At 25.8% G+C, this 16,085-nt stretch overlaps 1 protein-coding gene across 1 annotated transcript; it reads left to right on the plus strand.

Annotated features, from left to right (window-relative positions):
• Nucleotides 1-774: 774 nt before the first annotated feature.
• On the plus strand, nucleotides 775-4,151 carry LOC110626026 (MDIS1-interacting receptor like kinase 2). Its single transcript, XM_043961654.1, has 2 exons — nucleotides 775-3,355; nucleotides 3,479-4,151. Exons 1-2 carry the CDS (start codon nucleotides 844-846, stop codon nucleotides 3,868-3,870), a joined length of 2,904 nt encoding a protein of 967 aa, XP_043817589.1. The 5' UTR covers nucleotides 775-843; the 3' UTR covers nucleotides 3,871-4,151.
• Nucleotides 4,152-16,085: the final 11,934 nt, after the last annotated feature.

Below are 16,085 nucleotides of genomic sequence, written 5' to 3' on the forward strand. Positions count from 1 at the left end.
ACTACTATTCTATAAAATCATAAATGACATTTTTACTCTATAGGATTCCAAAATTCAATTTTTTTCAAAGTATTTGAATCCTTTTCCTTATTCGATAAGTTTCCACTTTTATTCATTCCGTCTCAAAAAGTAGTAAAGACAAAGTCAGTCACGTTTTCACATCATTTGATTGGCAATTGCATTCACTTGTGTCATGCTCAACCAACTGGACATGTCAGAAATTTGATCCCTCATTTTATAAAGATGATGCGAACTTCACTTCTATCATTGAATGGTGATTATTGGGAAATTCCAAACATGTATTGTTTAGTGAGCCATAGATAAAAAGAAAAAAACAAGTATTTAATCATGGTGAAAGAGAAACAAAATTGATTTCCAGTTTTATTCCATAATGAGTGTATAATCGAACCATAATAATCAGTCAATGACCCGGTTTCCTTTGGAACTGATTTTTTTATTAAAGTTTTTTATATTTATAAACATGCTGAAATTGATCATAATATAAAGTGATAAAATTGATTTTTAATCAAAATTATTTTTCATAATATATGTATATAATCTACCAAAAAGTACTTTCAAATCCTTACAAAATAAGTAAAAATATTTTGAAATTTTAAAACTCATACATATATAATTTACAAGAATAATAAGATCAAATCATACGGAGTTCTAATTTAGTTTGTGCTTTTTATATACATACTTAAATTCTGAGTTCTATCACTACATGTACGTGTAAGCATAAATTTCCTCAAGAATTCTCTATAAATACCTCTTTATCAAGCTAAAGCTCTTCAATCATCCATGAAATAATCCACCTTTTATTTTTGTACTATAATAGCCACAATGTGCTTTCTCGCTAAAACACTTTCCAAGTTATTCCTAGCCCTGCTTGTTCTCATCTTTCTATCCACTTCTGCCTCCACTGCAACTTCAGCCCTTACTGATGGACCAACTAAAGTTGGGATGGAAGCTTATTGTCTCTTAAGATGGAAAGCCAGTCTCGACAACCAAAGCCAATCTGTTTTAGATTCTTGGGTTGGCAGAGGACCTTGCAAATGGATTGGGGTCACTTGTGATAGCTCTGGAAGTATCACCATTTTGAGCCTCATTAATTTAGGCTTAAGAGGTACGCTTCACAGTTTCAATTTTTCATGCTTTCCCAACCTTACACGTCTTGAGATTTCGAACAATTCATTGCATGGTACCCTTCCATCGCAAATCTCTAATCTCTCCAAAATTACATACTTGAACTTATCTGGTAATCATCTCACAGGAAACATTCCATCTGAGATTGGTATGCTGATAGATCTTCATACCTTATCTCTATCTGAAAATCTATTTGATGGTCACATTCCTGCTGAATTTGGAATGCTAAGTTCTCTTTCTGAGCTCTATTTATCAAGTAACAATTTCACAGGTCTAATCCCTACTTCCATGACAAAGTTGGAAAATCTATCCATTTTGTACTTGTCGGGAAATAAACTCTCAGGTTCCATACCTTCAAAAATTGGATTCTTAAAATCTTTAGAAGAACTTGACCTGTCGAGTAACAATCTCACCGGCGCAATCCCTTCTTCTATTGGACACTTGAGAAATTTATCACGTCTTACACTTTTCCTAAATAAACTCTCAGGATCCCTGCCTTTGGAATTCAATAATCTTACCCGTTTGAAGTCATTGCAATTAGGTGAGAATGGATTCACCGGTCATTTGCCAGAAGATGTATGCCTTGGAGGGTTACTTGAAAAATTCAGTACTAACTTCAATCATTTCTCAGGTTCAATCCCAAAAACTTTGAGAAACTGTACTAGCTTATTCAGGCTTAGGCTAGATTGGAATCAATTAACAGGGAACATTTCAGAGCAATTAGGAATATATCCACATTTGGATTATATGGATTTGAGTAACAATAGATTCCATGGAGAGATTCCACGGAAATTGGGTCAGTGGAAAAGCATCACAAGCCTAAAATTTTCAAACAACAGTATCTCTGGTAGCATACCGCTCGAGCTTGGAAATGCCACTCAATTACATCTGATTGACCTTTCCTGGAATCATTTGCAAGGGCAAGTTCCTAAAGAATTGGCAAAGTTGAAGCTGTTGATGAAACTTTGTCTTAATAACAACAATCTTTTTGGCGTTGTTCCATTAGATTTCAAGGTACTATCTAATCTGGATCATCTTAATTTAGCAGCAAATAACCTAAGTGGTCCAATTCCTGGACAACTCGGAGAACTTTCAAATTTATTGATCTTGAATTTGAGTCGCAATGAATTCACAGCAGGTATTCCATTTGAGTTGGGGAATCTACATTTTCTACAAGTTCTCGACCTTAGTCACAATTTGTTGATGGGAAATATACCACAACAACTTGGACAATTAAGAACTCTAGAAGTGTTGAATCTCTCAAATAACATGCTCTCTGGTTCGATACCAACCACTTTTGATAATTTATGGAGCTTGACTGTTGTGGATATATCCTACAATGAGTTAGAAGGTTCTATTCCTGACGTTAAAGCCTTTCGTGAAGCTCCATTTGAGGCATATAGAAACAATAACGCCTTATGTGGCAATGCCAGTAGTTTAAAGGCTTGTACATCTATCAAGAGTGGTAAAACCAGTCGGGCAAAGAGAAAAAATGTTGTTATTGTGATTGTACTTCCTGTTTTGGCGGCTCTGTTTCTAGTATTCTTAATTGGAGGTCTCTTGATTCTTCTCCCACTTAGAAGAAGACAAGCCCAATCAAGGGAATTACAAGATAAGGATATATTGGTAATACCAGGTCATGATCAGGAATTACAATATGAAACGATCATTGAGGCCACTGAGAATTTCAACTCTAACTATTGCATTGGAGTTGGCGGATGTGGAGTTGTTTATAAAGCTGTGCTGCCATCAGGTCGAGTGTTTGCTGTGAAAAAACTTCATTCATTACAGGAGTCTGACAAGTCAAAGAACTTGAAAGCCTTTGAAAGAGAGATTCAAGTGCTGTTAGAAATTCGGCATCGCAATATTGTGAAGCTACATGGATTTTGTTCACATTCAAAAGACTGTTTTCTGGTTTACGAGTTCGTGGAAAAGGGTAGCTTGAGAAGCATTTTAAACAGTGATGAGCAAGCAGCAGAATTGGATTGGATTAAAAGGCAGAATATTGTCAAAGGTGTAGCTAATGCTTTATCTTATATGCACCATAACTGCCCTTTTCCGATCATTCATCGAGACATTTCAAGCAACAATATTCTTTTGGATTCAGAATACGAATCTCGTATATCTGATTTTGGTACAGCTATGCTTTTATTGTCGGACTCTTCCAACAAAGCCTCATTTGCTGGGACCTTTGGATACACAGCTCCTGGTAAGTGCCTTTTAGTTTCATTATCAAATCTTTGGCTCATGAGTGCATCATTAATAAAGAGAAGTCTAGCATATTGATCTCATCATTTTTTTTACAATTACTTTTTTTTTTTTTTTTTTCCAGAACTAGCCTACACAACGCAAGTGAATGAAAAATGTGATGTCTATAGTTTTGGAGTGATAACACTGGAGTTAGTAATGGGAACACATCCATGCAACCTCATCTCATCTCTTTGGTCATCAATATCTTCGTCGTCGTTGTCATCATCAGATGATCATGATAAATTGTTTAAGGATGTGATAGACCAGCGTCTTGTACTTCCTCAAAATCAAGTTGCAGAGAGTTTAGTCTACATTACCATGTTAGCATTTTCATGCTTGCATCTCAATCCCAAATCTCGGCCAACAATGCAACAAATTTCTTCAAAGTTGACATCTAAGCATCCTCTGGTTTCAAAGTCATTCTCCACAATAAAATTAGAAGAACTACTTTCCAACAATATTGCCAACATTTGAATAAATTTGTAAGTTTGTATAGAATTATAGATGTAGAACTTTACTTTGTATATTTGCTAGTTGATCTATGTACTAGGTTGTCAGTCACCCTCCTTTCTGGAGGTTTTGATTTTTAGTTTGTTTTTTTGATATTTTTCTCTTTGTATGCATGTTATCTAGCATTTTTTTTTTATATATACTTTCACTTTTTTATGTTTTTTTTATTTAATATATCGTGTATGGATTAGATGTATAAAAGAAGCTTGCTGCCTTGGATTAAATAAAACTTTAGTAAACTCAAATTATCTTATTATTTAATTAATTGCAAGAACCCTAAGATTTTAAGTTTTTCGTACCCGTTTTTCACTGGTAGGACATATTATTTGAAATTAAAATATATAATTTTCTCCAAATTTAAGCTGTTAAATATAAAGAAATGTCCATTTCAAAAAAAAATATAAAGAAATGTTAACATATACTTGTTAAGCAATTAAATTCCTGTCTCTAATTCATGAAATCAATCATTAAATTTCAATTAATTTAGTTTTCAATCAATCAATTATCCATTGTCAATTATCTTTAAATTGTTATCAAATTATTATTTTAGTAGTATTGAACAATAATTTCATAACCACGGCTAAAAACAAGTAAAATTACTATTACATTTTAAAGTTTAAATAGTTATATTTTAGTAATAGTTATAAAATCCATATTTGATTAGACTTTTAGAAAGTTAAAAGTTACTTTTAAAATTAATAAATCAATTTTAGAGTGTTTGGATAAAATTATAAAAGTTATATTAAAAAAAACACAAAAAGCCTTTAAACCTTTTTAATGGAACTTTTAAAATTTAAAATTTATTCAAATAGTTGTATATTAAAAATAAAAGAATATCATTCATATCCTAAATAAGATATAACAATTTTTTAGGGTTAGGTGAAACCGAATAGATACATTCCCTAACAAAGAAAATTTCTACCCTTGCAGGGTTAGGTGAAACCTCTACCTATTAAAGTATCTCTTTCTTCCAAACTTTAAAAGACAAGACAAGTATCACTCTAACCCTAGTAGCCATGCATCTCTCTCTGCTTGGATAGTAAAAAATACTCTCTTAACTTTTTAAAAGAAAAGAAAAGAAGACCTAAGACAACCACAAAACCTTCCTTTTCTTTCCCTCTCATATCAAGCCTTCTCGCTTCTTTTGCTTCAAATAGTTAGTTTTCTCAATATTTTTTAATTTATTTTAATATCTAATTTAATATAATAGTCATTATCCATATTATATTAGCATTCAGTATATTCAAATCAGGAATAATTAATAAAATAACTTACAATTTTTTACTGAGTGATGTAGCAATGTTAATTTTGCAGGCCAAAAAAAAAAAAAAATAACAGTAGATCATTAAAGATAAAAATTAGATGAATAAAGTGCAACGCTTAAGTTAAAATGATGTAATTTTATTCAGTTTAATAAAAAAATAATAATTAATATTAAAATATGCATTAATTAATTAATTAGCAAATTTCATAAATAATTTTCCAAGTTTACCAAATATTTTATTGCTTAGCTAGGAAGCAGCAAAACATTCTCTTTGGGAATTAATATAAAAAGAAGTGATAAGAGACTTAGGATTGATTCGACCTCCTCTAAACTCTGAGTGGACAAGGTGGAAGGAAGGACAAAATTAGGAGATGAAGACTGCTATGAGTGGATCACCAAAAAGGAAATGTAATATTAGAAGTATAAGAGGTGAATACAAAATATTCAGTGAGCGGATAAATAAATAATAAAGAGAAAATATAAAGTTTAAGTATTTAATAGTACCAAATATTTAGCTAAAATAAGTCAACAGAATAAATATAATTTAATTCCATTAATATAAAATACACTGAATATAAATTGTTAAGATTTCACTGCTAAATAATAAATCTAAAAATTATAAATGTGAAAAATAAAATCCACATACACTCATAATATATTCCCTGTAGATAATATTGACATCTCAAGTGTGATAAAATAATGACAATTTGAGAGTAATGCTGGCATCTTAAGCTCTATGATGACAATTTTGGCCTAAGAATTAATAAAATACTGGTCATACACATGTGCAGAGCTACCCCCAAAGGGTGACCACCTGACATACGCCTCAAAGACTGTCTGTATATCAAGTGCTGTTCCAAAGATAGTATAAATATATACTAAGCTGAAAATAAATCACTTGTCATCAAGGTGTTATCTATCCGGTCTATATACAAAGTGTAATCGGCTATTTATTCAGCTGTACTTTAAATCCAATTTTCATTTATTTAAAAAATATAAATTCCTTTTATCCTTTTCTATTTTAAATAAACAAAATAGCATATACATACATATAGAAATATATTTAAAAAAGTATCAATGTCATATATTTATCCACTCAACAGTACTGGGAATAAAATAACTTAGGTCGCAGTGGAAGCTGGATCCTCCCCTAGAATTAAAAAGAAAAATAATATATCAAATAATAAATAAATATTCTAGGATGATAATATAAAATGTAAAAATATGAAATTTTAAATATATATTTATATATATTTTTAAGAAAATTTCGGTATAACTAGATCTCCCAAAATTATACAAACTCAATAAAAATACTCAATAAACTATAAATATTATTTGGATCAACCTATGAAAATCATCAATTCAAATATAAATATAGAATCTCATTAATTGGATTTAACTAAAACATATTCCTTTTAATTCTCAAATCACAAAAATCACTATTTAATGGTAGAGAAAATAAATTATATCGTAATAATCTGAATAAAAAGGATAAAACTCACCTATCCAATTTTGGAGCCTATAGAAGAAATTATTGAATTTCTGAATAGGATATTGGTTTAAAATAGAATATAGTCGAGAATTTTAAAAGTTTATGGGTTGATTAGGTTGAGGGAATGAAGATTTGGATTTAATTGAGGAAAATTTTCTTTTCAAGTTAACAGAGCAAATGCTCTGTTTTTTTTTTTTTTTTTTTTTTCCAACTCAAAGAAGACGATGGCTGAATTGTTTTGGTTTCGAAAGGATTCCGAAATTAAAGCTTTTAATTTTTTTTCTAATAATTTTCTTTATATATGTATATATATATATATGTTTATGGCATTTTTTATAAGCGGGCCGGATATAATATTAATCAAGTTATTTATATAGTAAAAATAATGATATATGGTGTATCATATGAGTTAATTTAAATATGGTCAAAATTAATTTTAAAAAAAATATTATAATTACAATAAATTTAAAAGTTTAAGTTTTTTATTTTAAAATTAAAAATTTAAATTATAGATATGAAAATTGGTAAAATTAGAGTTTTTTGAGTCAAAATTAATAATCAATTAAACTCTTAAAAATTTTTTATCCAATTAAACGTTTCAATTTTTAATTTTAGCTTAATAAATTATATATATTATAATTTTAAATTAATTAAACCAAAATCAATAACGTATAAGATAACTTTATTAAACGTTCATGCTTCAAATGAGACTTCATACGTGTTGTGTATTAGATGGATTTATCGCCCATGATTGTTTATTCCTCGGGACCCAACTGGCCAGTGACCACCACCGTAGCCACTTGTACCAACACCACTTAGCCACCACAACCACTGTGTTCAACCCTATTGCCAAATTCATAACCATAGCTTGATTTTAACTCAGTTGCATACTCAAATGCAAACCAAAACCCCCTGCCAAACCCATTTTGCAAGTAGCCTGTACTCAAACCATAACCCCATCTACTACAGGACTTGACCCTCACCTCTAACTGAAGTTCCAGTTGGAGCCATAGAGCTCTAAAAGAGGAGCAGCTTTGGTCACTAATATTTCAAGAGACTCCTCTCTTATCAGCAGCTGTAGCAATTGCATCTCTAAATAACTCTTAATTTCTTCCCATATTTTTATATGTTAATTTTCATTTTATATAATTTAAGAAAATATAGTTTTTATAATTAAAAATTACTATTTTTTAGTTTTCTAAATATTCTTTTCGCTCATATTATTATACTAGAAATCAAATAACTTAAATTATTTTTAGAATCAATAAATTTTACTTTTCCAAATAAATATTAAATAAGGCATAATGTTAAACTAATAAATTAAGTATTTTTATAAAAAAAAGTGATATATAAATTAAAAAATGAAAAATATTCTATCTTTATAACACATGACTAAAAAATATTATAATTAAAATTTCGATTTATATAATAAATTATTTTCATCATTTCATAATTTTTATTTTTTTTATTTTTTTTACATATCTTAAAAATATAATTTTTTATTAACTTTTTAATTATATTTATTTTAAATATATTAAATTTTATTAAATACTAACACGGTTTTGAGAGCTTTTTTTAAAATAAAATAAAATAAAATAGAATAATAATAGTCAATTTATATGTTATTATAATTTAAAAAATATATAATAATTTTAGAATAATTAAAAAAATAAAAATAGATAAAAATTATATGAGGAGGAAGTATTTAAGTATACTTTTTGACAAATTTGCTATTTTTTTTTTTCTTTTCTTTTCTATTTGGTTCTAGTTATTCTATAATCATCCCTCAATTTTATTTTTAATTTTTTAACTAATCTTCTTCCTTGAAAGAGAGAGGAAGGTAATTTAATGGGATTAGGAGGAGCAAGAGAGCCGAAGAGAGGAAAGGGGAAATTACCTTATAGCCTTTAGCAACTTAATAAAATAAAAAAATTATAAAATAAAAATTATTAATGGAAGAAATAGACGTGAAATATTTTTATTTTGAAGTATATATTAAAATATTTTTATAATTTTTTTAAAAAATTATTAATTAATTTATCTGTTAATTATAATTATTAAATATTTTACTATATATAATTCTTGTAGTGTAAAAAAACTTATTAATTGATTTTTTAATTATATAAAAGTATTTGCTAATTAATTGTTTTGTAATGAGAGTATTTTGAATTTTTCTATAATATTTAAAGACTAAAATAACAGATAAATTAATTAATAAATTTTTTAAAATTTTAAAAATATTTTAATATATTTTTTAAAATTAAATGTCTAACTAATAAATTTATCAATAATACTAAATAGTAATTTTTTATAAAATAATTAAATATTTCCTTTCATTCTTTTTTTTAATATATTATTATTTTTAATCAACTTTAACTAAAATTCAAACTCCAAAACTTTTGTTCTTACTAAGATTACAGTTTTATTTTCTAATGTCCTTTCCCATTACCTCCAACCTCCTTAATTCATCGCAAATTTGTTCATAGAACTCAAAGTCAACACAAGCATGAAAAATGCCTTTTGTGGGTCAATCTCTAACAAAATATAAAAAATGTAGGCTATGAATTCTTTGATAATTTTTAGAACCGTAATCGAATGGAGTGGAGTTTTGATAAATTTAAATTTGATTAGAAAATAAATTTAAAAGTTTGAGTTTGAGTTCGAATTTGAATTCAAACTCGAACTTGACTCGAGTTTCATTTATAAACTCGATTCGAATTTCATTTATAAGCTTGACTTGAATTTCATTTATAAAATCGAGTTCGATTCATAAAATAAATATTAAACTTGAGTTCGGTTCGAACTCGATTTGTAATAAACTCATTTATTACATTAACAAGTCAACTCAAACTCTATTTAAAAAAATCGAAATTGAGTTCATTTAAACTCGACTTTGAACTCGATTATATTATAAACAAACTCAATATAATTTAAATTTATTTAAATTATAAATAAATTTAAATTAAAAATAAAATTTAAATTATAAGATTATTGAGAGACTTTTAAATTAAATTTTTTTATTTAATTGAAATCTCTCAAAGTCGAAATTAATGAAAAAATATAGAAAAATTGTTCTTTTATAGAGAAGTTACAAGCTTATTCGCGAGTCTGCTTACGAGTTTGTTTGTGAGCCTATTCATGAGTCAGCTCGCGAGTTTATTAGTAAACTTAAAAATGAGCTGAACTCGCGAATCTAAACGAGCCGAATACTGCTAAGCTCAGACTCTGCTCGTTTATTAAAAGATTCTAAAAAGTGAGATTGAGCTCGGCTCATTTAGAAAATGAACCGAATCCGATCGAGTTTTTATCAAGTTAAATATCGAATAACTCATGAACAGTTCGTTTATACTCCTAATAATTCTCTAATTTGTATATTGAATATTAAAAATCAATATCATATCATTCTCTTCAGATTTTCTTATCTACTTTTTCTATTAAGAGAAAGTTAAATAAATCTAAGTAGTAATTAATGTACAAAAGGGAAATACATAATTTTATCATGAAGCTGATAAATTTTGAACTAAATAGTTTAAATAAAAAAAAAAAACTCAGAAATTTTATTACCTCAATGTACTGATTATAAAATTTTCAGGAGTATTATCAGATTTTGTAATCTTTAAAATTTATATGAGTAATTCTTGGTAACATTACTTCATTTTATAATATAAAAGAATAATGAATACAAAAATTTTAAACTACTTGCATTTTAATAAATATATACTAAATTATAAAAATTAATTAATATATTTTAAATTAACTAGATAACTTGCTATTAAATTTAACCGATAAATTTAATGGAAATGACACATTATTAACTTAATTGGTATCAAAAATTAATATTTTAATATAATTAATAATTATTAAAAAAATTTTAAATTTTATGAATTTCAATAATTATACCTTAAACTTTTTTTAATAAATATATCTTAAATTAATTTTAATTTAGTTTAATTTTTAATCTTAATTCAGTTTATTTATAATTTAGGATGCATATTTTTAGGAATTGATAACTCATATTTCAATATTTTTTTATATTAATAAATATAACTTTTTATATAATTATAAATTATAAGTTTTGTGATAATATTAACTCTAGTAAATTAATAAGTAGTACGATTCTCCGTACTTGAAAAATTAGCTATATTTATTATATTAATTTTAACTCTTCAGAAAGTCAATAATCAGTTTAATAAATTTAAAATGACTAAATTTATTAAATAATATATAAATTATAATCATAAATTAGTTTGAATTTAGCCATTTTTGATCATCGTTAACTTTTAGTGCTATTAAAATAGATACGATAAGTATAATTAATTTTTCTGATCGTTGATTTATTAGTGATAACTTTTAGTGCTATTAAAATAGATACGATAAGTATAATTAATTTTTCTGATCGTTGATTTATTAGTGATATTAGTGATATTGTTATCACAACACTTATGGCCGATAAATACGCCAAAAATTATACTTATCAATAAAAAAAATAAAAATGAAATGTCAGCTCTTAAAAATATATGATATAAAATTATAAATAAATTGAATCAAAATTAAAAATCAAACAAATTGGAAAATTGATTTGGAGTTTACTTATTAAAAACAAGTTAGGGTATAATTGTTAAACTTAGTAAAATTTAGAGTTTTTTATAATTATCTATTTAGGTTATGTTAAAATTTTAATTTTTGATATTGACTAAAATAATATTGTGGTATTTCCATTAAATTTAATGATTAAATGATAGAGTATAAATAAATTTAGGTGATTAGTTTATAATATATTAATTAATTTTTATAGTTTAGATATATTTATTAGAATGCGAAAAGTTGGATTTTTTTTTTCCAATTATCTCTAATATAAAAGATAAACTATTATTTCTAATTAAATTTTTTTATAATTTTTAATTTTAATAAATTATTTTTTTATAATTTTAAATTTTAATCAATTAATTTTAATTTTTTTTAATTTTAAATTTTAAATTTTAATCAATTAGAGATAAACTATTATCTCTAATATAAAAGTCGGACCAATTGGGGATTGGAATCTAGTCATATAACAAGCTAAGTGAGCAAAAATATAATTTAAAAATAGTAGAAAAGAAAATATAATTATAAACAAAGGGAATGAAGTATAAAAATATTTGTGTTAGTTATAGTTATTAAATATTTCATTATGTAGTTTTTATGATATAGAAAAATTTATTGGTTGATCTTTTAGTTATATAAAAATATTTGTTAATTAGTTGTTTCGTATGAAGAGTATTTTAAATTTTTTTTATAATATTTAATAACTAAAATAACTAATGAATTAATTAATAAATTTTCTAAAATTTTAGAAATATTTTAATACATTTTTTAAAATTAAATTACAAACTAGTAAATTTATCTATAATATTAAATAGTCATTTTTCTGTAAGATAATTAAATATTTCCTTCCATTCTTTTTTAATTTTAATATATTATTATTTTCCATTTCAAAAAAAATATTATTATTTTTTTAATTAATTTTGATTAAAATTCAAACTCTGAAACTTTTGTTCTTACTAAGATTAGAGACTAATGTCCTTTCCCATTACCTCCAACCTCCTTAATTCATGCCAAATTTGTTCATAGAACTCAGAGTCGACACAAGCATGAAACACTTCTAATTTGTGTTGTAGTCAACAGAAAATAGATTAATTTGGCATGAAAAATGCCTTTTGTGGGTCAATCTCTAACAAAATGTCAAAAATGTATGCTATGAATTCTTGTTAATTCTCTAAATTTGAATATTGAATACCAAAAATCAATATCATATCATTCTCTTCAGATTTTCTTTTCTACTTTTTCTATTAATAAAAAGTTTAATAAATCTAGTAGTAATTAATTTACAAAAGGGAAATACATAATTTTATCATAAAGCTGATAAATTTTGAACTAAATAGTTTAAGGATAAAAAAAACTCAGAAATTTTATCACCTCAATTTACTGATTATAAAATTTTCAGGAGTATTATCAGATTTTATAATCTTTAAAATTTATCTGGGTAATTCTCGGTAACATTACTTCTTTTTTAATTTAGTTTGATTTTCAATTTTAATTCAGTTTGTTTTATAATTTGAGATACATATTTTTAAGAATCGATAATTCATATTTCAATTTTTTTTATATTAATAAATATAATTTTTTATATAATTATAAATTATAAGTGGTTTGATAATATTAGGTTTGATAATATTAATTTTAATAAATTAAATAGTATAATTTTTCGTACTTAGAAAATTAGTTATATTTATTATATTTACTCTGAGCGAAAAGTCAATAATCAGTTTAATAAATTCAAAATAACTAAATTATTAAATAATATATAATTTATAGTCATAAATTAATTTCAACTTAATTATTTTTTATTAATTAGGCTGATTGTTAATTTTCAATTCTATTAAAATAAATATGATAAGTATAATTAATTTTTCAAATAGCAAAAATTATGATTTTTAATTTATTAGTGATATTGTTATAGCAATACTTACTACCGATAAATATCATCGATAAATATGTAAAAAAAATCATATTTGTTAATGAAAAATAATAAAAATTGATTATCAGTGTTAATTTAAAATTATAAGTAAATTAATTAAAATTAAAAATCAAATAAATTAAAAAATTAATTTAGAATATATTTATTAAAAATAAGTTGATAGTATAATTGTTAAAATTATATAATTATACTACTCTTTTATTTTAAATTGATCATATAAGTGAAATGGGATTAAGGTCATGAGATCGATAATCACTTGCTCTAAGTAAATTTTAAATTGACGGATTCGATATGGTCAATTTTATTGATTAAAAAAATTAAAATTTTTTAATTTAATTTAAATTTTTAAAAATTGATATAATTATCTAAATTTATAGACTTTATTTTAATTATATTCAATTTTAAAAGTTAAATTAGGAGAAGTATTTTTCTAACAGGCAAGGTCATATAATTTATTTTATTATTTTTTATTTGATTTAATATACTATTTATTTACATAAAAATTTAAAACTTTTCATTATTTTAAAACTTAATTTAAATCTTTAAAAGTTAATATAATTTAACTTAAAACTTAATTGTTATGTTTATAGTATTTAAAGTTTTAAGATAAATTATATAATGTAAAAATTTAATTTAAATTTTAAGATTAATATTAGGATGAACATTCTTTGGTTCAAAAAAACCGAAATCAAACAAATTAAAAGTAAAATTTTAGTATTTATAGAAATTAAATCGAATTGATTTTATATAGATATTTAATTGAATCAAATTAATTTAATTCGATTTAATTTAAATTGATGGATTAAACTTTTTAATAAATTTTTTTATTTTTTATAAATTATTTTTAATATTTTAAATTTTAATTAAAATATTTTTATTTTAATTATAATTTAATCTCTATATTATTAAAAATAATATATTATTATCACTAATCTATTTAATTTAATTTTTTTTATAAAATCAAATCGAATTAAAATAATTAAAAAATTTTAAATAAAAAATTAAATTAAAATTTTAAATTAATTTAATTTAATTAATTTTTTTGATTTAAATAAAATACCCAACAACCTAATGAATATGCATGAATATACCGAACAACCTAATGAATATACCGAACAACTTTATATTCAATTCGATAAAATAAAAACAATTTAGATTCTACTCTCTTTTTCTCTCCAATACAGAAGAAAAATGAATGCAAAGTTTTAAGTTAAGTTTTTAATAATTTACAAGGAAATTTAAAAAATAATTATGAAATTTCATCCATCAATAATTTAATGGTCAGAATTTTAGATTGATTATTATAATTTGGCGATAAATTTTATTGTTTTTTTTATTTTTTTATAATGAAATATTTTAAAGAGAAAATTTTAATTTTATGTTTAAAAATATTTTTTTTTAAATTTCCTCAAGAATTCTCTATAAATACCTCTTTATGAAGCTAAAGCTCTTCAATCACCCATGAAATAATCCACCTTTTATTTTTGTACTATAATAGCCACAATGTGCTTTCTCGCTAAAACACTTTCCAAGTTATTCCAAGCCCTGCTTCTTCTCATCTTTCTATCCACTTCTGCCTCCACTGCAACTTCAGCCCTTACTGATGGACCAACTAAAGTTGGGATGGAAGCTTATTGTCTCTTAAGATGGAAAGCCAGTCTCGACAACCAAAGCCAATCTGTTTTAGATTCTTGGGTTGGCAGGGGACCTTGCAAATGGATTCGGGTCAATTGTGATAGCTTTGGAAGTATCACCATTTTGAGCCTCATTAATTTCGGCTTAAGAGGTACGCTTCACAGTTTCAATTTTTCATGCTTTCCCAACCTTACACGTCTTGAGATTTGGAACAATTTATTGCATGGTACCCTTCCATCGCAAATCTCTAATCTCTCCAAAATTGCATACTTGGACTTATCTGGTAATCATCTCACAGGAAACATTCCATCTGAGATTGGTATGCTGATAGATCTTCATACCTTAGCTCTATCTAAAAATCTATTTGATGGTCACATTCCTGCTGAATTTGGAATGCTAAGTTCTCTTTCTGAGCTTTATTTATCAAGTAACAATTTCATTGGTCTAATCCCTACTTCCATGACAAAGTTGGAAAATATATCCATTTTGTACTTGTGGAGAAATAAACTCTCAGATTCCATACCTCCAGAAATTGGATTCTTAAAATCTTTAAAAAGTCTTGACCTGTCCAGTAACAAACACTCAGGATCCCTCCTTCCAATGGAAAATTGAGAGAGTATCACTTCTTTACCTTTTTGACAACAAACTTGTAACAGCCCGGAAACCGAACCGCTACCGGCACTAGGATCCAGATCGGCTTAAGGCTGCCTAGACCCGTAGTAAGCCTGCTGTGATCTCTGCGTACCTGTGGAAAACTCATACATGATCATATATTTTCTGTAAAAAATAAAATATTTCCTTATTCCAAGGCTCAACCTGTGCATACTCTATCTCTATACTGTAAAACCCCTGCTAGAGCTCTCATCTATGCTCTAGGCGGGTCATCTCACATAATGTTAAGCCTGGTTTTTCATACATATACAATAAAATCATTTGTATAAAAAGATCATGTATGCAAAAGGATTACAACTCCTGCTATGGTCAAGCACAATTCTATACACTGTACACACATCTGTCTCTTTACAAATACATGTCCAACTAAACTATTACATAACTCGTCCCTTCCTCTGTACCCTGCTGACACCCTTCTCTGGACTCTGAACCTGCAAAACTGGGGTTAAGGGAGAGGGATGAGCTATACTAGCCCAGTGAGCAGAACTATAAAACAAGTGATAAAATTATGCTTTCATGGAATGCATCATAGCACAGTTATATCAACGTCTGTTACTTTCATCCGTATGGGTTCACGCAAGCATCCTTCCCCAGAGAGT

The sequence above is a fragment of the Manihot esculenta genome, chromosome 11 (genome assembly GCF_001659605.2).
Source record: "Manihot esculenta cultivar AM560-2 chromosome 11, M.esculenta_v8, whole genome shotgun sequence".
Classification (NCBI taxonomy): domain Eukaryota; kingdom Viridiplantae; phylum Streptophyta; class Magnoliopsida; order Malpighiales; family Euphorbiaceae; genus Manihot; species Manihot esculenta.

What these genes read in the sequence shown, in the direction of transcription:
- LOC110626026 (XM_043961654.1), top strand. Translation starts at nt 844, where the DNA reads ATGTGCTTTCTCGCTAAAACACTTTCCAAGTTATTCCTAGCCCTGCTT. An exon ending in CTTTGGATACACAGCTCCTG is followed by an intron (nt 3,356 to 3,478) that starts GTAAGTGCCTTT and finishes TTTTTTTTCCAG; the next exon opens with AACTAGCCTACACAACGCAA.